Below are 20,730 nucleotides of genomic sequence, written 5' to 3'. Positions count from 1 at the left end.
GTCTGCTCCCCTGCCTTGCACAGTTGGTGTTCTCTGCATGTGAGTCTTTTTACTCTACTTTCAGCCAGACCAAGACAGATGGAGACCTTAACTCCATTTCCTTCCTGGCTGGAGCAGATTTGTTCTGGTTCCTGGTTTCTTTTCTTTAATTTTTAAAAAAGATTTATTATGTATACAGTATTCTGCCTACATATATACTATAGGCCAGTAGAGAGCATCAGATCTCATTACAGATGGTTGTGATCCACTATGTGGTTGCTGGGAATTGAACTCAGGACCTCTGGTAGAGCAGTCAGTGCTCTTAACCTCTGAGCCACCTCTCCAGCCCTCTTTTCTTTTCTCTTTTCCTTTTCTCTCTCTCTCTTTCTTTCCTTCCTTCCTTCCTTCCTTCCTTCCTTCCTTCCTTCCTTCCTTCCTTCCTTCTTTCTTTCTTTCTTTCTTTCTTTCTTTCTTTCTTTCTTTCTTTCTTTCTTTCTTTCTTTCTCTTTCTCGAGACAGGATTTCTCTGTGGCTTTGGAGCCTGTCCTGGAACTAGCTCTTGTAGACCAGGCTGGCCTTGAACTCACAGAGATCTGCCTCTGCCTCCCAAGTGCTGGAATTAAAGGTGTGCACCACCACAGCTTGGTGGTTCCTGGTTTCTGTCTGTGGTTGGCTTGCTCCATGGCTGTGGTCTGTGTCACCCTGACAGCAGAATAATGAACACTTCACTTTATGATATCCAGGAAGGAAAGGTTGGGAAAGAGGGAAGGAAAGACAGATTGACTCATCACAGATCTTCTGTAAATGGAGACTGCACTTTTGTTTCCTAGCCATCTAGACCCGAATAATCACACAAAACTATATTTATTATTATTATTATTATTTTCGAGACAGGGTTTCTCTGTAGCTTTGAAACCTGTCCTGGAGCTAGCTCTTGTAGACCAGGCTGGCCTTGAACTCACAGAGATCCGCCTGCCTCTGCCTCCCGAGTACTGGGATTAAAGGCGTGCACCATCACTGCCCGGCTTCTAGCTAGCTCTTATATCTTTTTTTGTTTGTTTGTTTTGTTTTTTTCAAGACAGGGTTTCTCTGTATAACAATCCTAGCTGTCCTGGAACTAGCTTTTATAGAGCAGGCTGGCCTCGAACTCACAGAGATCTGCCTGCCTCTGCCTTCTGAGTGCTGGGATCAAAGGTGTGTGCCACCACTGCCTGGTTTAACTCTTACATCTTAAATTAACCCATTTCTATTATTTTATATTTTACCACAAGGCTCATGGTTTGTTACCTCACATCTTGCTTCTTGGGCGGCTACATGGCATCTGCCTGACTCCGCCTTTCTCCCTGCATTCAGTTTAGTTTTCCTGCCTAGCTATATTCATAGGCCAAAGTAGCTTCTTTATTAATCAATGGTAATAAAACATATTCATAGCATACAGAAGGGAATCCCACATCATCTCCCCTTTTCTGTTTAAATAAAAAAGGAAGGTTTTAACTTTTTTTTTTTTTTTTTTTTTTTGACGACCAAGGTTTTAACTTTAACATAGTAAAATTGCATCTAATAAATCAGGTCATCTATTTTATCTTTGTTGGGATTCCCTTCTGTATGCCAGACTTGTTGGAGGTGGACCCATTGTCTAGCATGCATGAGACCCCCGAGATCAATCCCTCACACTGCCAAAGAGAAAAGGAAAGCAAATGTAAACTTCACATTGCCGGTGATGAACATAATTCACCCAGGAGCATGAATGGCTGATAGGTAACTGGATTTTCTCTTCGGGCTCCATCCCTTTTCTTTCTTCATTCCCTCTCTCCTCTCTCTCTCTCCTCTCTCTCTCTCTCTCTCTCTCTCTCTCTCTCTCTCTCTCTCTCTCTGTCTCTCTCTCTCCTAAAAGAGGGTGTTTCTGTGTAGCTCTAGCTGGCCGGTAACTCACTTTGTAGACCAGGCTGGTCTCAAATTCAGAGATCTCCCAAATACTGGGATTAAAGGCATGTGCCACCACCCTTTTCTTTCTCCCCTGCTCCCAAGAGAGGATTTCTCTATGTATTCCTGGCAATCCTGGTACTCTCTCTATATATGCATACAACTTTGGCCTCAAACTCAGAGATCTGCCTGTCTCTGCCTCCAGAGTACTAGGATTAAGTTTTTCATTTCCTTATTGTGTATGTGCACACGTACAAATGGAGTCGGGATAGCACTCATGCCTTGAAGCATGTGTGATAACCAGAGGATGATTTTAGAAATTCAGTTCTTTTTCCATCATGTGGGTCCCAGAGATCAAACTGAGGTCATCAGGCTTGGCATCAAGTGCCTCGATGTGTCAAGCTGTCTCTTTGGCCCCAGGAAAGTATTAAAATAAATGCCATGAGTTTGGGGACATGGCTGGAGAGATGGCTTAGTTGGGAACATGCTTCACAATGAGCATGAGGCCTGGAGTCTGGTCTCCTGTACCCACTTAAGCTGCTTTGCACAGTGGCGTGCACCCTTAATTTCAGCAATGGAGAGGTGGAGTCGGGATCCCCGCACTATGCTGACCACAGCTGAATGATGAACCCCAAACTCGGTGGGAGACCCTGCCTTGAAAAGTAAGGTGGAATGTGGAACTGGGGAGGAAGTTCAGCCATTAAATGTGCACACCGTTCTTTTGTTCTTTCCGAGGACCAGCGTTCATTCCCAGCCCCCCCCTGTTGGGAGGCTTACAACCCCCTGTAACTTCAGCTCCAGGAGATCCAGTGACCTCTTGTGGCCTCTGCGGGCACCTGTAGTCATGTGCACATATCTCCACACAGGGACACATGCAAACACAATTCTAAAAAATAGTTAAAATTTCAAAGGAGAAGCCAGTTGCCTGCTGTCCTCTGGTCTCTGTGTGCACCAGCCCCATTGATGCACACAGGGACACACACTTGCAAAGACAAAAACACCTTTTTTCTGGAGGCTGTGAAGTTTAAGCTGGCCTCCAATTTGCGATCCTCTTGCTTTACCCTTCCAGGGTGCTGGGATCGTAGGCCATCTCACTTGGCATTTCAGCTATTTGTAGAGCGGACTCGTGACTATATCCCTTTGGCACCTCTGAAGCCCCACACTGTCCTACGTTCTCTGGATGCTGGCAAGAGACAGGCACATGGCAGCCATACTTCTACCAAACTTGGCCTGTCCCTTGGCTGGCCTGTCATATGTAATTATTTTTAAATTCAAAATCCCTTTGTTTCAACCTCTATCCAGGCTTCTCTTGAGGGAGATGGAGCAGCTACCAGCGTTTCACAGATGGAAACTGACCCCGGGGGAGTTCATGTGTTAATGGACGAGTGGCCTTGAAATTGGGAGTGTATCATTTTTGGGGAGACTCCTAAGCCAGAGCTCTGTTCTTGCCCCCTTTCTTGGGTTTGGAACCTTATACATGGCCTACCTACAAGATCCTTCCCTCTTTATGCCCTGCAGGCATCTTCATATTCTCTTTTTTAAACATTTATGTGTGTACCACGTGCATGCCTAGTGCCTTTGGAATTCAAGAGGGCTTCAGATCCCCTGGAACTCTGGGTCCAGACAGCTGCCATGTACTGGCTGGGAACAGAACCTGGATCCTCTTTGAGAACAAATGCTCTTAACTGCTGACCACCTATCCATCCCCAACCTCTACATTCTGAAAAATGGCTCACCTTCTGCCTAATCCCGCCTCTTCTCTCAGCTTTGCGGGGCCATGAGGACCAACTGCAACACTGTACTACCCAATCACAAGTCTGGTCCTATCCTGAGTGATTGACAACCTCACTGTCCTCCAAGTTCCATGCTCCATGCTTGCCCCTCCTCCAGTCACACACCTCTGACCTCACCTTTTAAATCCGTTAACTTCCTTTCAGCTCTGCAGCCTGATACAGGCTTCTAGGGGGACTTAAGGTTCACTGTGGATCCTACTGAAGCCTACTTAATACATCTCAAGAAAAATCGCATTCAAAAATGCAGGGCTGTGGACTGGAGAAATGACTCAGCGGTTAAGAGCACTGGCTGCTCTTTGAGTGAACCAGGGTTCGATTCCCAGCACCCACATGACATCTTAGAGCTGTCTGTAACTCCTGTTCCAGGGGATCTGATTCCCGCATACATACTTGCAGGTAAAACACCAATATGTATACAAAATAAAAATAAATTAAAAAATTCAGGGTGAGCTCTGGGAATGCAGAGGCAGGCAGAGCTCTGTGAGCTTGAGGCCAGCCTGGGCTACAAGAGCTAGTTCCCGGGCAGCTAGGGCTGTTACACAGAGAAACTCTATCTTGAAAAACCAAAACCAACCAACCAACCAAACAGACAACCCACCCCCAAAACAAACAAAAACCACCCAGTCTATTTAAATAGACTCCTCATAAGTATATTTAAAACAACAACAACCAAACAAACCCAAGTCCCACGTCTTCTGCAGGCCTGCTGGGAATGTACAGGCTGAGATCCAGCCAGCCTGCTTCTCTGTACTTAGGAGCTTGTCGCTTCTTCCTGTTTTCTCTCTAGGATGCATGCTCCTCCAAGACCTTGCTCAACACAGCTGATCAGCGAAGGTCACATAGAATAGTGTAAACAATACACGCTTACCTATTACTATTCGTGTTCTAAAGCCAGAGACCAATACACTAAAGCCTTTTCTTCTCTCAGCTGTAACTGGGTCCTTTCTTAATGGTTCTTTCTGCCCTGCCTTGTGCCAGCCAACCCCTGCGGGCAAGCTAGTCTTTTTGCACTGAGCCATTTTGCCAGCAGGTGGCAGTGGAAGCCCACAGGTGAGCCAGTCTGACTTGTCTCATGGTTCCCATGGGCTTGATCTATGCAAGGCTTGCAGAGGGTGCATAGTCTTAGCATCGGCTCCTGGGACCTTGAAGCCCCTCCTACTCCATGTGGCAGCAGCCATTGTCCAAGTCTCTCCTTTTTCTAAAGTATGAGCTTCAGCCATAGCTGAAAGTAAGTGGGGCACTAGAAGTAATTAAAATTTTGATTTTTAAAAACTGGCACATTCTCAAGTCCCCTTTGCTTAGCAACCGTCTCTGGGATCTCTCATTTCCCTGGATCACACTGAATCTCAGGTTAAGGAAGCCCAGCTTCTCCCCTGAAGGGCTCTTCTTGTGGGGAGAAATGAAGGCCCCCACTGAGGTCGTGGATGGACTTCTGGAGAATGGGACCATGGGAAGGGCGAGCATGGATTCTGGGCTCACACTGCATGATGCCCCAGGCTAAGAGCACCCAGCACTGTAAGGCCTGTACTTAGACTCCAGGCAGACTGGAGAGAACAGGGCGCCTAAGAGGCAGGAAGCAGCGGACTCAGTGGAGAGCCAAGCTGGCCTCCTGGAAGAGAGGCCCTGGAGGAAATGTCACCTTCTGTTCTCCTGTGCAGGTGAAGACAGAGTTGCCAGCACTCTTGCTGCCCCATAACCTCTGGCCATGTTCTGAGTTAGGGTGGAGGGCCACACTGAGGCTGAGCTGAAACAGAGGCTCATGGGAAGGATCTGAGGGTCCATTCAGCTCAACCTGCCCTTTAACAGCTGAGGGAACAGGCAGGGAATGACCGGCTCAACACCACACAGAGTGGTAGACCTGAGTCTAGCAGAGGCCAATGTTGCCAGGGTTCTGAAAATGCAGGTCCACCAATCGGATGCTCAGAGTCTAGCCCCAGGGAGATTTCTTGTCAGGGACTGTGAATTCCAGTTCCAAATGAAACATTACTCCAATTGGGCGGGACAAAGTCACCTGAAGACAAGTACCCTCACTCTGTGCCCCTGTTTCAAGCTGCCACAGCCTCTGGTGAGAACGGGGTCTACCACATTGGGACAAAACAAAGGGCCGGAGGAGAGGCCCCAAAGAAAGGATGTGAGAATTCTTGGGGATATTTACTGCAAACTGGTATAATTAAAGTGATATTTTATGAGTGTTTAGACAGGGAGGATCGGCTGAGCTGGGTCTGGGCTCGGCAAGCCCATAGAGAGGGAAAGTGACGCTGGGAGCCTTGGAGGGAAATGAGGGCACCGAGGACCATGAGGCAGCTCCTTTGACTCTGGAATTCTACTGGGAGCGCAAGGCCTTCCTGGAGCTGCAGTGTCTGACACAGATCCTCCAACCAGGCCTCCTGCCAGCTCGGGGCGCCAGGGTCGCCTTCATTATCATTTCTCACAGACTTCCTCTTGCCCGCCAGAGTATTTTCAAACTTGCAGTTTAGGAACAGCAGGAGGAAGAAGAGCAGGGGATGTTCTTAAGATAAACCCACAGTGAGAGAGCCTGGAGAGGGGGGCCTCCCCAGGGCTGGTGGGTGTCGGGAGGGAGGGAGCCTGGAGGGGTGGGTGCTCCCCAGGGCTGGTGGGTGTCAGGAGGGGGAGAGCCTGGAGAGGGGGGCTCCCCAGGGCTGGTGGGTATCCAGAAGTCTCCCTGCATTCTTTATCCATAGGGCACTAGTCGAAGGAGCTAAAGTCTCCACTTTGAAGACTTGTCCATGTTTTTAAAAACCTTTCATCTGGCAGCCAACTTGAAGTCTAGTAGCAACTGACTGGGTCAGGGAAGGGTGAAGAGGGAAGCCCGCTGAGCCCAGAGGTCACTCCCAGAAAGAGGGGGACAACTACTCTCAGAAGCAGCAGCAGCAGCAGCATGAAGGGCCGCTCCAGGGGTCCAGGTGCTAGGGTGCAGGCAGTGGGACCCTATTTGGGCAGAGCAAAGTCCCAGGCAGTTTCCTGGGCACATTTCCACATAGCCTGCATGAGCCGGGTGAAGCCCATGTCCTTGGGCTTCTCCAGGCCTCTCATCAGCCGCTGCTTCATGATGGAAACAAACTCCTTATTGCTCAGCTCCCCATTGCCTGGAGGATGAGGAAAAACAGAGGTGTAAGTAGAAACTCCGGGAGAAAATCCCGTCCCTCACACCCCGTGGGCCCTGCAGCCCAGCACACACTCAGCCAAGTTCATCTCTCTTGGCTTAGGGTGAGCTGCTCTGTCCTTCTAGCCACTGACACTGAGACTAGAGCGGAAGTCAGGTCCTGTGTGAGGACAAGGATGAATGCATGCGCTTTGTGTGTTGGTCCAGGGAACACTCCCAGGTTGCAGGAGAGACACGGCACATCAGTGGTGGGGTAAGTGCTACCATGGTGCAGACAGAGGATGCTGGTGTGCAGGGGAGCTGTGTGGTTGCTGGAGAATTCAAGTAGCAAGGCATTAGGACCTCTCGGGGTGTGGACATCTGGAAGGTGTTGCCGCTGCCCTTTGCCTGGCCATCCTACTCTGCTTAGCCTTGACCCTGGGCTTACACGTCCTCCCCAAGCTGAATCTGACTCTCTCTCTCTCTCTCTCTCTCTCTCTCTCTCTCTCTCTCTCTCTCTCTCTCTCTCCTCTCATTTTGTTGTTGTTGTTACATAATGAGATCCCATCTCAACGTGACAAAACAAAACAAAAACTAGAAAAAAAAATCCAAGGAAGTGGAAAACACAAACTGGGGCTCAGGGTGGTATCTTCAAGCTCACGGTGCCAAGGCCAAGCTGCTGCATAGACAACAGTCCCGCTATAAACAGGGTCCAGGAATACAGCGAGGCCCAGCTCACCCTCCACACCCCACAGGACCCCACTCACCGTCGCAGTCAAAGAGTGCAAACACCACGTCACACACGTGGTCTGAGAGCTCCACCTTCGCCACTGTCCTGGCCACCTGCTGCATGGTCACTGAGGGGAGAAAGATGCTTGGTTAGCGCTGACAGGTACCTCCACTCTCCTTTCTCCAGGTGTGGGCTAACCCATGCAAAACCTGGCGACTGTATTGAGGTCATATTTGAGGAAATGAGGTCATCTGTGGGGGTGCACATCTGCAATTGCAGCTGGTGAGGAAGAAGAGTCAAGAATCTGAGGGCGGCAGGGCTATACAGTGAGAATCTGTGTCAAATCCAAAACCAAAGCTCAAGGAATTAAAAGGAAAAGAAAGAAAGAAAAGAAAGAAAAGAAAATGAGAATTGAATTTTTATCCAAGACTCCATACCCTTATACCTTAGAGTCTGCTTTTTATTTTTATTTTTTTTGAGACAGGGTTTCTCTGTGTAGCTCTGGCTGTCTTAGAACTTACTCTGTAGACAGGCTGGCGTTGAACTCACAGAGATCTGCCTGCCCCTGCCTCCCAAGTGCTGGGATTAAAGGTGTGCACCACCACTGCCTGACTTCAGGGTCTTTTCTTTTGTATTGCTGCTATGTGTTAGAGGCATGAAGTAAACAAAGGACTCCCGATTCTGAACAGAGCATGGGGTACAGGACCCCAGCACTCAGGAGCTGAGGCAGGAGAAACAGAGTCCAAGGCTAACTGAGCTACACAAAAAGACACTGCTTCCGCTATCCACTTCTCTTAGCTGTAGTCCTGGAGAAGCAGGGCATTCGGCCTCACCAGACCAACACACCATTTTTTTTTAACCTCAGTAGAGAAGCTTTCTTCTCTTGCCATTTTCCTTCCCTGACATTTACGATGAAATACAGCAGTCATGTGGAACTGGTTTCCCAGGAAAGACAAGCCAGGAAGAAGTAGGCAATTTCCGCTGTCATCACTCTCACTTGGCCTACCTGTGGTTATCAATCACATTACTGCCTACAGGTCAACCCCAAAGTGAAGTGAAACGATGACAAGAGAAGGAGCTGGAGAGATGGCTCCGTGGTTAAGAGCACGTACTTCTCTTGACGAGGACCTGGGTTTGAGTCTCAGTATCCACATGGTGATTCCCAAGCATCCGTGCTCTAGTCCCAGGCATCGGAAGCCCTCTTCTGACTTCCTTAGGCACCAGGCACATACAAGATACCCATATATACTTGCAAGCAAAACATTCACATACATAAAATAAATTAAGAAAAAGAAAAACGAAAAGGACGGAGTTCTGGGTATGGACTAACTTGTGCAGCCATTAGCTTAGACTCCCCAGCAGCCTGTGGACCAGCAATGGCATCTGTGGCCTCTGCTATTTCAGACGTCAGCATCAGTTCCTCTCACCAGTTTGCTCTCTCATTTAGCATCTGTCACCTCCATCTACATCCAGCACCCTGGCCCCAAGGTCAGCAGACACGGATACCATGGTGGGGCAGAGCCGAGCAAGGTGTCACTAAGACAGGGTTTTCTGTGAGGCTCCACCCTGACGGAGTCGCTTGACAGTTTAGGGTTTACTTCTCCCATATTCAAAATCAGACGATGCCACAAGGGGGCTATTGAGGTTGCTTGGCACACAGGGGCGGCTTATTGGTGTTTATTTTAGGGTGTGAGGGTGACGAACGGGGTGGAAGTATCTGGAAACAGCTCCGGCTCCTCCACATTCAAAACCTTGAGCTCAAGGGGAACAGGGCTGTTCAGGAAGGTGGGAAGCGCCAGCGTCTCCCTCCTTGGCCACGGTTGAGGTCACCCTTATTCCCAGCCTGTGACTTAGAGTGAAGGAGGCCGATGCTTTTTGGAACAAAAAGATTTAGGCAGAAGCGTCTGTGGTAAGTTTTCATGTGCCATGTGTTGGGGCTGGTCAGAAGTACAGTGCCAAGCTTGAGAAACTGAGTCTTGCAGGGAGAACCGATGGCTGCTAACTCAACTGAATGGAGAAGAGGGAGGAAGATGAGGAGGAAGACAAGAAAGAGCAGGGGAAGAGGAAGGGGAGGTCAAAAGGCAGTTTGTAAGAAGATTAGGAACTGCCAAGGGAGCTAAAATGACGAAAGCTGGTGGGGAGATCTCCTAAGGTTTGACTTTGGGATATCGCTCAGGGAGAACGGGATGAGAACACTGCTACCCACTGCACCTCCCTCCAAGGCCACAGAGGAGTCCTGCGAGGGGCCTGAGAACCTCGTGTGTGCTAGAATGTGCTTTCTGCTGGCCGTACCACTTTCTGCACTTTACCTCAATCTCGTGTTTCATCTGCTCTGACAACTGCCTTCCTGCTTTGCTCCAGAGTCTCCGTTCTCCCAGGGTAGAATGCCTCGCCAATCTTGTTGTTCTAAGACTCGTCTTTCTCCCATGCAGACAGCACTCTGCTCTTATAAACTAGTAAGCAGTATTCCAGGATGTCAGCGAGAGCTCTTGACAATTTCCATCACGGAGCTCATTAGGCTGGTATTAAGTGCTTGGAGCATAGGGACTCCTGGAGGCTGCAGTCAGAACATTTCCTTACAAAGGCTACCCCTCACAGGGCGGTCAGAGATCATGCCCCATACCACCTCGAGGGGGCGCTAATGGTCTGTGTACTACAGGGCTAAGGCATTGTGGCTCCCGGGGATGGGCACAGTCTTGCTGGGGTGCCCTTTTCACAGCACAGGATCCTTGGAGAGGCCCCCAGGGTATATGAATCACAACAGGAGAGAACAAACCAACTCGCTGGTGAGCTGTCAAGTTGGACGCTCTTGGGACAAGTGGGATGACAGCAGATCACAAGCCAAGTGCTTGGCAGCTGCTCTGGAGAGCAGGCTCATTCACACTGTTTTCAGCCTGTCTGAATCACACTGATTAAACCACAGTGAGGAGAACTCCCCTCCCCCGCAGACCTTAACTTTCCTGGGTCTGTCTGCTGTTGCTACTGCACTCTTGGCTTCCCCTATTTGGTGACTGTGATTCTGAAATACACACTTGGTCTCCTGTGATCGCTAATTTCCATTGGCAACCTGCTGATATTAAAATCACCATGGAAACAAACCCCTGTGCATGTCTGTGAGGATGTTACTGGGTTGAGATGAAAAGGTCCATCCCAAATGTAGTCAGTATAACCCCCTGGGCTGGGGTCCTGGACTAAAGAAAAAGGAGAAAGTGAACTGAACACAAATATCTATCCTCTGCTTCCTGATGGAGGAGCCAATGCTAGCCCAAGCTCCTGCTGCCACGCCTTCCCTGCCACCACCACGCCTTCCACGCAGCAATACCTTCCCTGCCATGATAGACTGTACCTTCAAGCTTAGCCAAAGTCAAGTCCCACCTCCCTCTCCCTGCTTTCATTTTGCGTGCGTGCCATGTAGAGGGCAGAGGGTGACGTCATGATGCTGAATGTTCTGCTCCATTACTCCCTATTCTCCCGAGGCCAGGCCTCTCAGGAACCTGGAGCTAAGCTGGTGGCCATCAAGCCCCAGCAATCGTCCTGTCTCTGGCCCCCAAAGTCCCGGTGTTGCAGGTGTATGCCTGGCCATGCCCAGCCAATTTATAATCCAGGTCCTTTTGCATGCACAGCAAGTGATATTACTCACTGGCCATCCTTCTAGCCTCTTAAGTGTCTTTCGACAGGTGTTCTGTCACACAGATGAGACAAGTGACTAAGACAGTTTTTCAAGTTTTTTGACATAAGAGCTAGTATCCTTGTGACTGCCCAAGTGGGGTATCGTGTGTGTCAAAGAGATGACTGGTGCCAATAGCATATGGGTAGTTTCAAGATGGACGCTGGTCACAGGAAAGACCAAATCTTGTAGGGATTTTCTAGCTATGCCCTCTAACCCGCTGAGCTGGTCCCCAGTGGCTACTGAGTCATTCACTCGTGCTGTGTAATGAAGCCCCTAAGACTCTCTGAGCACAGCATTTGGAGAGCTTCCAGACTGCTGTCATGTGGGGGTTCCTGGAGGATGGTGGGAAGGCACAGAAGCTTCCTGCTCCTCCTCTCCGCATCGGAAACAAACCAATAACCTCTGTGCTTGCCCGAGTCCTTTGAGTCTCTCTCACGAGTCAACTGAGCCCTGTCACACTGGCTGGGCAGAGGCTTGGTAAGGAAGGCTGTACTAGTTAGTGTCTGAAGGCCAGGGTCAGTCTCTGGGGGTGGAGACCTCAACCAGAAGGATCTGACCTAGCTCTAGGTAGGCACATCAAAATGAAATTGGGGGAGTGGGTTCAAGTAGAACTCATTGCTTGTATGTTGCTGGAGAAATCCCTACACATTTTTATTTTTGTTTTTCCAGACAGAGTTTCATTGTGTAGTCCCAGTTAGCCTGAAACTTGCTATGTAGACCAGGCTGGCCTGAATTTACAGATATCCTTCTGCCTATGCCTCCTGAGTGTTGAGATTAAAGGCATGTACCACTACGCCTGGCCCCCATATTTTTTTGAGGTCACAGAAGTCTTCTGTGCTGGTTACTTTGGTGTTAGAACAGAGGAAACACTCCCCCCTTGAGCCATGGAATAATACTGAGGTGCTGGGAGTCCAGTTGCTCATCTGCCCATATGGAAATGAAGGTCCCAGAAGAAAGAGAAGGCTTAGGTTGCCAAGGATCACCTTTGACACTTTTAATAATCTTCCCAGGGTCCACCTAAGATTCGGATGGGGGAGAATCGGTAGAATTCTGAAACTCAAAATCTGGTACCACTGCCATCCTAGTACTCAGGAGGCAGAGGTAGGAGGATCTCTGTAAGCTGAGGCCAGCCTGGTCTACAAAGTGAGTTCTAGCAGAACTGAGGCTACACAGAGAAACCCTGTCTCAAGAAATAAAATTTTAAAAAAGAAAAAGAAAAATCTGGTACCATCTGCTCTGACAACTCCAGGAAGGACCCGCGCTGTGCCTGGTGTGGTCTGTGAGCGGATAACTCCATTGGGGACAAGTCCATACTACGTCATGCGCTACAAGAATGTGTCAGAAATTAGGTTACACATAATTAACCACACAACGGCCTCCCAGGGGAGCTCTGGAGTGATAAAACTCACACATCCACACAGACCCAGAGAATCCTGGAGCCAGAAGAGACTGCAGAGGTGATGAGGTGTGGAGAACCAGGGAACTGAGGTCCCTTTCCAGGGTCACAAAGCTAGTGGCCGCTGGGTGGAAGACACCCTACCGCTCTTTCCCTACACACATTGACCTCTTACCTGGCCAGTACCAGGTCCTTCCCACTCTGTCACTCTAAAGGGACAGAGTCCAGAAAACAGAAAAGCCAAATTAGGGCATCGTCAGTGCCTTCTGTCAGGGATGAGTGCTAGCCAGGACTGGGGGGAGGCGGTATTCCCGCCAACTGAAGATCCGACCTTCTCTGAAATGAGGGTCACTAGCCATGCCCTTGGAATTCACGTCACAACTGAAGGGACAGCTCAGGTATGAAACAACAGCCTCATGAAAAGTAAAATCACAAAGGTGGCCTGGACAAGGACGCTCATCTCACCCCCCTACAAAGGTGTGCGGAAAGGTGACCCAGAGGTTTCAATGATGTCCTGATGATGTCCTGAGTTGTTCACATGATTAGTCATGCCTTACTGGACTGCAGGGGAGAAAATGAAAAGCCGGCCTGTGGGCGCCAAGGTCGAGTAGGGGAGGAGGTGCTGCCTCAGCCCTGGGAAGGCTCGCTACACGGGAGGAGCCTTTCTTGCATGCATCCTTTTTTTGAACATCTTCCATACACTCTCCTGCACCTCTACTACTCACTTTTCAACATGATTTGGGCGAGGTGTGGGGAAGGACGGCGTTTAGGAGCGCCAACAAAGGAAAGAGGAAGGAGCAGGGCGGCATCTTAGCCACAAGAGCTGCTGGTACCTCTGTGTGACACCCTTGGTCCTGCTCCCTAACAGTACATGCTACCAAGGACAGCTGCAGTTTGGTTTTCTGAATCCCAAGTGCCATCATCTCAGATGACCACCTCAATGGGTCCCTTGCTTAAACTGGTTCAGCCTAACTAAGTTGTAAGTTTTATTACATTGTCCAGTATTGTGTTTAGCTTCATTGAAAATCCTATCACATCTTACCTAAAAATGGCAAGAGTTTTTTTGAAAATATATTTATTTTTATTTTATGTGCATTGGTGTTTTGCCTGCCATATATGCCTATGTGAGGGTGTCAGATCTTGGAGTTACAGACAGTTGTGAGCTGCCATGTGGGTTCTGGGAATTGAACCCAGGTCCTCTGGAAGAGCAGTTAATGCTCTTAACTACTGAGAAATCTCTCCAGCCCGTTTTTTTTTTTAATATATATGTATACGTGTGTGCGTATATATATGCACACACGTATACATATATATTATAGATGTGTTGCTGGTCTGTTCTCTAACTGCTGGGCTCCATGAGCTGCCTGTCTTAGCCTTCCGAGTCCCGGGACTATAGGCATATTCTACCACCACGCCTGGCTTCAGACAAGCATGTCTAAGAGCACCATTAGGCAGTCAAGGTTTTCAGCTGACACACTAGAGGACAGACACGCTACAGGACAGGCCTGATCTAGACGGGGACAGCACGTACACTATTAAGATGGAGAAATTTCTTATGTGCGAACCCACATGAATTATGATGAAGCACTGCGTATTTGGAGGAGGTGGGTCTATTTTGTATGTGAACTCAAAACGAGTGCCAAGGCAGATTGCTTTCCATTTGTGCACATGGGAGAGCGAGTGATGTAGGGTGGGGTGGAAGGGTCAGTGTGAATGAAGTACAGGAAGCAGCAAGGGTGCAAAGGCCTAACTCGAGAGCTGGCGCATATGGTGCGGGGCGGGGGCAAACCCTGGGAGGGATTTCATTAGAGGCCAGTCAAGCACTCCTTGTAAGGGTACCTAACACGCCAGCTCTTGTCTCAAGGCCATACTCCCTTAACCTCCAGCACACACTGAGACAGAGTCTTGCCCGTCTATCCTCAAATTCCTGGATCCTCATGCCTCAGCCTTCTGAGTCCTGCAATCAGAGGTGTGAGCCACTATGCCTGGTCAGAAAGTGATTTCTGATTAGGGAATACATTCACCTACTTCAAAGTTCAAATGGTGTAGAGTGGGGTCTGGCTCTCAGCTGTGTGCAGTAGTGTCCTCAGTACTGAGGAGCCAGCAGCACCTCAGACACATGCACATGAAAGATTTCCTCTTCTTCTTCCCCCTTTTCCATAAGGCGGCAACATAGCAAACCGTGCTGTTCTCGGCTCATCCAGCACCTTGACTGAGAGAGAATTCCCTCCTAGAATGCAAACAGCATCCTATAACAGCTGTAGAGTGCGTATTCCATGGGAAAGACGGCTGTGATTTGCTGAACGTGTTCCTCCTTTATTCTATCCTCAATCTGCAGAAGGTTCCTTCTTTATATAACAATATCCTTGTTGGACTCTGCCTCTTGCTTCAGTGACATCCAACACTCAAGGCTGAACTGGCTGTAGATAGGTTAAAGTTCATCGGGTTGACATGGCCTGACAGACTGCTCACCTTCATAGGCTGCTAACGACAGTAAACCTTGAAGTCACCAAGAAGCAGTGTGACAGGATCTAATTTCCAAGTATGTGCATATGTGTATGCATGTGTGTGTGTGTGTGTGTGTGTGTGCATATGTTCTGAGGCCAGAGGCACCAGATCCCTTTGGAGTTGTGGGCAGTGGCGAGTCCCTTAATATGGGTACTGGGATTCAAACCCAGGTTCCCCAAAAGATCTCTAAGCACTTCTAGTTACTGAGCTATTCTCCAGCTCCTAAAATCTCTCTCTCTCTCTCTCTCTCTCTCTCTCTCTCTCTCTCTCTCTCTCTCTCTCTCTCCTCTGTGTGTGTGTGTGTGCAGAGGTTGAAGGAGAAATTGTGGGAATTGCTTCTCTCTTTCACCACATGGGTCCTGGGGCTTAGTAGCAAGTGAGCCATCTTGTTGGCCCATACTTCTTGTCGCCACTCTTTCCTGGTCTGCTCCTCAGCGGGATATAATGTCAGCCGACTTTGATGGCAGTTTGCCTCCGCCCCCCCTCCTTCTCCCTCTCTCTCCCTTTCTCTCCCTCTCTCCCCCTCTTCCCATCAGCAGTCCCAAGTCCCTAAGGCATGCCCGCTCCTCGGGGTGTTTCTCATTTTACAAAGCCATCATATATGCGCAGTGATGTAGTCAAGGCAGAATCAATCTTTAGAATGCTAAGTGACTTGAAAATTGGGAAGATTAACCAGGTCTTTGTACGAGAAATGCCTCATAAAGCAAACATTTGTTTTGGGTTTGAGCTTCCTTCCATACACCGTAATCTTACTTTAAGAATTGATGACTTTGCCGTAGATGAATGGAATCCTGGCCAGCACTCCTTTTCACATAACAGTGTTTTACAAGAGGAAATCATGAACTGGAGTGCAGGGCTGCCTTCCACACACTGCAGGATTTAGCAGCAGAAGCTCTCTGGGCAGGCTTTGTAATCCCTTCCCCACGCATGTCTGTAGCATTCCTACCTCCATGCTCTGCCTAGGTTGTCTGAGAGATCCTGGCTTTGAATTTTCTTCTCTTTCGTCACATAAATTTTAAATTAAAAATATTTATTATTATTATTATTATATGTGTTTATTATTATTTTATGGGTGTTTTGCCTGCATATGTGTATACCTTGTGCTTGCCTAAGAAGGCCAGAAGAGGGCATCAGATCACTTGCAACTGGAATTACAGATGGCTGTCAGAGATCATAGAGGTGCCGGGAATCCTGGTTCTCTGGGAGAGGAGCCAGTGCTCCTAAGGGCTAAACCACTTCTCCGCCAGAGGCTGCTTTCTAACATCGCCGGTCCTTCGGGGTGCCGCGCTGACAAGAACACCGTGGTGAAGTTCCGAGCCAACCTCAGTTTCTGCTGTTTTGTGCCACTCTAGCTGGGAGCTGGGCAAGTCAGTTTCCTTCCAAGTTAATGATTTTATTGTAGGGCAAGAGCAGTAGAGTGGGAGTTTAAATAAAATGATCTCTAAACTCCCTCCTAGTACTAAAACTTTATGACTTCCATGTTATTTTTTTTTAATGATGAAATAGCTCTGGCCGGTTACAATGTCCGTATCTTTAGAAGCCTTTAAATTAAAAACTCGGGGCTGGAGAGATGACTCAGCAGCTAGGAGTGTGCACTGCTCTTCCAGAGGACCCAAGTTCACTTCTCAGGGATCCGATGCCCTCTCCCGACCTCTGTGGGCACTGACTCACACACACATATGTTGCTCCTCCACCCCCACATAATTTTTGAAAAAGTCTTAAAAAGAGGATAAAACTAGAAGTGGGGATTTCTGGAATCACTGGCTGAGGTGGCCCAAACAGGCCCATCCTGTTTAGTGTGGGCAGGACTAGGAATACTGAATACGGCACAGCACTCCTGCAGATGGCTTACTTTACACGGCTATGGCGATGGTGATGGCGTGGCCAGTCTCATCTATGGGGGTCTCCCTAGCAACTGAGAAGAAGGGGATGCTGTCAGAGGGTGCAGGGCTAGAGTGCCTGTGGAGAATCAGCAGCTAGGAGCCAGGAGGAAAAGGGGGATTCGGTCCCACAAGGTAAATGAGCTGAATTTTGCCAACAACTGAAAACCTGGATTACAGGCCCTGCTAAGATCTGAGGAGAGAAACTGGGGAGGTGGCTCAGTGGTTAAGAGTACTGACTGTTCTTCCAGAAGATCCAGGACCCAGGTTCAAATCCCAGCACTCACATGGTAGATGAGAGCAGTCTGTAACTTCAGTTCTAGTGAATCCAGAGCCTCTTCTGGCCTCTGCAGGCATCAGACATGCATGTGGTGCACAGATATACATGTAGGACGTATGTGCAAGCAAAACACTCAAACCACATAAAATAAAAATAAATCTAAAAAACAAACCAGACCCCCACAAACAAGATCTGAGTAGGGACTCCAGAAGGCTGTATGGAGGCTCCTGACAGCCTCACTCGCCATCTCTCAGCAGCAGAGCTGCCCTCCTTTATTACACAGCCAGCAGCAGGAAGCAGGAGAGCAGAGGTGGGAGTGATGTTTACAGCTGGGAATGTCCCAGGCTCCAGCACCACACTTTATATCTAGCTGCCCTCAATTTTCAGGTGTGCATTACCCCTTTCTGCAGCCACAGCTCTAAGCCGCACAAATGAGATCTGGTGGAGGCCCTGGCCAAGGTCTGATTAAGTTTTAAATTTTCTCACAAGGAAATAAAAGCTGACACCTATTCTTTTGGGAATCCAACAGCTTTTCGCTGACTTTCAGTTTATCCAATAATTATAAATTAGTCCGTTTTCACATGGATTTGAATGTAAGTCTGGGCCATGACACGACGGTTGGCCATCATTGCCATCCTCACTGGATTTACACTCACGTAGGAGACACGGCTCTGGGTGTGTCTGTAAGAAGCTTCTAGAGAGGCTCAGCTGCAGATAGAAGACCCATTCTGAACATGAAAGGCACCATCCAACAGGCTGGGACAGAATAAAAGTCAAAAAGGAGGGGCTGGAGACATGGCTCAGTGGTTAAGAATGCTGACTGCTCTTCCAGAGGACCCGGGTTCAATTCCCAGCAACCACCTGGCAGCTCACAACTGTCTGTAAGTACACCTCTTGCCGCATTCAGGACTCCCTGCTCTCCCCTCCCCGACTGCAGACATAACTGGAGCAGCTATTTTACCCGGCTGTCACTGCGACACCCTGCCATGATGAACTGCACCTGTGAACTGTGAGTTGACATAAACCTTTGTTCCAGATGCTCTTGTCGGTGCGGTACATTCTGTCACCAGGAACAGGAGGGACATATCTTAGGACAGTCTGCCATCTCTTGTGGGGGCTGCCCATGGTGAGGATAAATTCTCTCACTTATTACTGTTTGTTCTAACTGAACATCTAGTGTGTGCAAGGAATTGTCTAGGCCTTGAGCAGGACATAAGGAGGCAGAAAACACGGTTCATGTTTAGATAATGATGAAACTGCGAAAAAGTTTCAGTTCTTTACAATTAAGAATTTAGAACATCTAAGTTAGTAAGACTGTAAAAAGTTAACTATGGTGACCTGGAGAGATGACTCAGTGGTTGAAAGCACTTGCTGCTTTTCTGGAGTAGTTGGGTTTGGTTCCTAGCACCCACACAGTAGCTCACAATCATTTGTAATTCCAGTTCTAGAGGACATGACATCCTCTTCTTCCGGTCTCCAAGACAAACATGTAGGCAAAACACCCATACAAACAAACAAACAAACATTAAAAAAGTTAACTACAGCTGGAGGTGGTGACACACACCTTTAATCCCAGCACTTGGAAGGCAGAGGCAGGTGGCTTGCTTGTGAGTTTGAGGCCAGCCTGGTCCACAGAGCCTGAGAATCTCTGCTGATGTATAGTCCAGAACACTGTGCAGCTAAATCCTTTGGAGCCATGTTTCATGGCAGCCTCCAGAAGACAAGCTCTTGGCTGTTTCTCCCTCGTTGCTTTGGAAATGGCTCTGTAGACCAGGCTGGCCTTGAACTCACAAAGATCTGACTGCCTCTGCTGGGATTAAAGGTGTGCGCCTTGATTCTTACCCTAAAGGTGGCTGATTCATTTGGGGGGCCAAGTCACAGGCCTGCGGTGAACATAAGGCCTCTCTGGACGAGAGAACAAGACTTAGTCTTGCCATTTCCCCAGCATGTCTGCTCAGCCAAGGCAACTGGGGAGACACAGCCAAGAGCTGGAGGCTGCCGTGGAGCACGGCTCCAAAGGGTGTTCTGGGCTGTGCATCAGCAGAGATTCTCGGGCTCTACCTGAATCTTGGAATATACTGAGAGGCAAGATGATGGTCAAGAGACCATGTAAACTTTGGGATTAAGGAGATGTGAATTTAAGTCCTGACTCTACCAGTGTTTAGCTGGGCAGCCAGGAGCAAGAAACTCCCTCTTCTATTCCTGTACCCATCAAATGGGGACAATGCCACCTACACAGTCTAGGTTTTAAGGATTAAAGAAAGAACGTACACAAAGCACTTAATGTTATGGCTATTGTGGAAACTGCTTTGCAGTGGCAGCTGCTCTGGGGTTCCTGACATGTGGTGGTGTCAGAGGCGACGAAAGGGCAACACCTCAGAACGCTTAAATGGCAAGAGAGGCACTAGCGTGTCTGTTCGGAATGTGAGGCCTGCTATGAGCTAGAAACTGTTTACCCCACCAGTAACTTCGGACTCCCCCAACAAATCAGTAGGACTTAAACGGCAAAAGATTGAGGTGTTTATTCTAAATCTTAGATTCAGAGAATCTGAAGCCACGGGGCTCTTAGAGGTTACCCTTGTGATTCGAGTCACTTCCGAGACAAAAGAAACTAGAAGTTTAATGGTGAGAACAGTGCTTCAAAAAGGTCACCTTGGGGCTGCCAAGAGCATCTAGCCTGAGCTATGCCACAGACTTAATATTTATTCTCTTATCCTACAGAGTGATGAAGAAAAGCTTGGGGTGGTGGTGGTGCAAGGCTTTAATTCCAGCACTCAGGAGGCAGAGGCAGGAGGAGCTCTGAGAGTTCCAGGCCAGCCTGGTTTACACAGAGTTCTAGGAAGCCAGGGCTATGCAGTGAGACCCTGTCCCAAAACAGAAAGAAGAAATGAGAGCCTTCAGTTGAAGTAGCTATGTGCAAGAGTCTGAGTAAGAAAGCAGCAGACATTACTTGTGATTATTCTCACGTATTACAGTTCGGAGGACACGAGGGACACGCTGGACGCACACAATTACCAAATCTAATACCCTGAGGTGTCTTCTGCCAGGGTCCCTGGACCTGGCCCTTTCACTCTTCCGGCAGAAACAGATATGCTTTAGATCGAGAGGCAATAGCTCATTCTTGAGCTCTGGCTAGAGCAGAACTATATCATCGCAGGAGGGCACTGGGGACGGGGTGTGCTCAACTTCCCATTACTTCTCTAGCAGATTACTTACATAATTTAGACAGCCAGTCAGAGGCAATGCATTTGATTTTATGTGCATGAATGAGCAACAGAGCTGGCTGTTCACAATGCTAAATGAGAGGATGACCTACAGTGGAAATCCAGTCTTTACTGGGGGCCATGTCTTCAGGAGGTCAGGATTCACCAGGGACACTGCATTCTTAGCTGAGTTTTATCTGAGTGGTTACCACATGGTCCACACAAACCTAAATCAAACCAAACCAAACCAAACCACCCCACCTCA

At 48.6% G+C, this 20,730-nt stretch overlaps 1 protein-coding gene across 2 annotated transcripts in view; it reads right to left on the bottom strand.

The window, feature by feature from the left end:
* Nucleotides 1-5,860: 5,860 nt before the first annotated feature.
* Nucleotides 5,861-20,730, bottom strand: part of Micu1 (mitochondrial calcium uptake 1) — a 136,109-nt gene continuing 121,239 nt past the window's right edge. For both annotated transcript variants that reach the window (XM_057751102.1, XM_057751104.1), the window contains exons 11-12: nucleotides 7,566-7,655; nucleotides 5,861-6,802 (exon numbers count right to left, since the gene is read on the bottom strand). In XM_057751102.1, the coding sequence (XP_057607085.1) occupies nucleotides 6,645-6,802; nucleotides 7,566-7,655 (248 nt within the window). In that variant the 3' untranslated portion in view covers nucleotides 5,861-6,644. The remainder of the gene's footprint in view (nucleotides 6,803-7,565; nucleotides 7,656-20,730) is intronic.

The sequence above is a fragment of the Chionomys nivalis genome, chromosome 19 (assembly GCF_950005125.1).
Source record: "Chionomys nivalis chromosome 19, mChiNiv1.1, whole genome shotgun sequence".
NCBI classification, from domain to species: Eukaryota; Metazoa; Chordata; class Mammalia; order Rodentia; family Cricetidae; genus Chionomys; species Chionomys nivalis.
The sequence above is the reverse complement of the archived record's forward strand: the minus strand, read 5'-3'. Positions and strand labels throughout refer to the sequence as shown.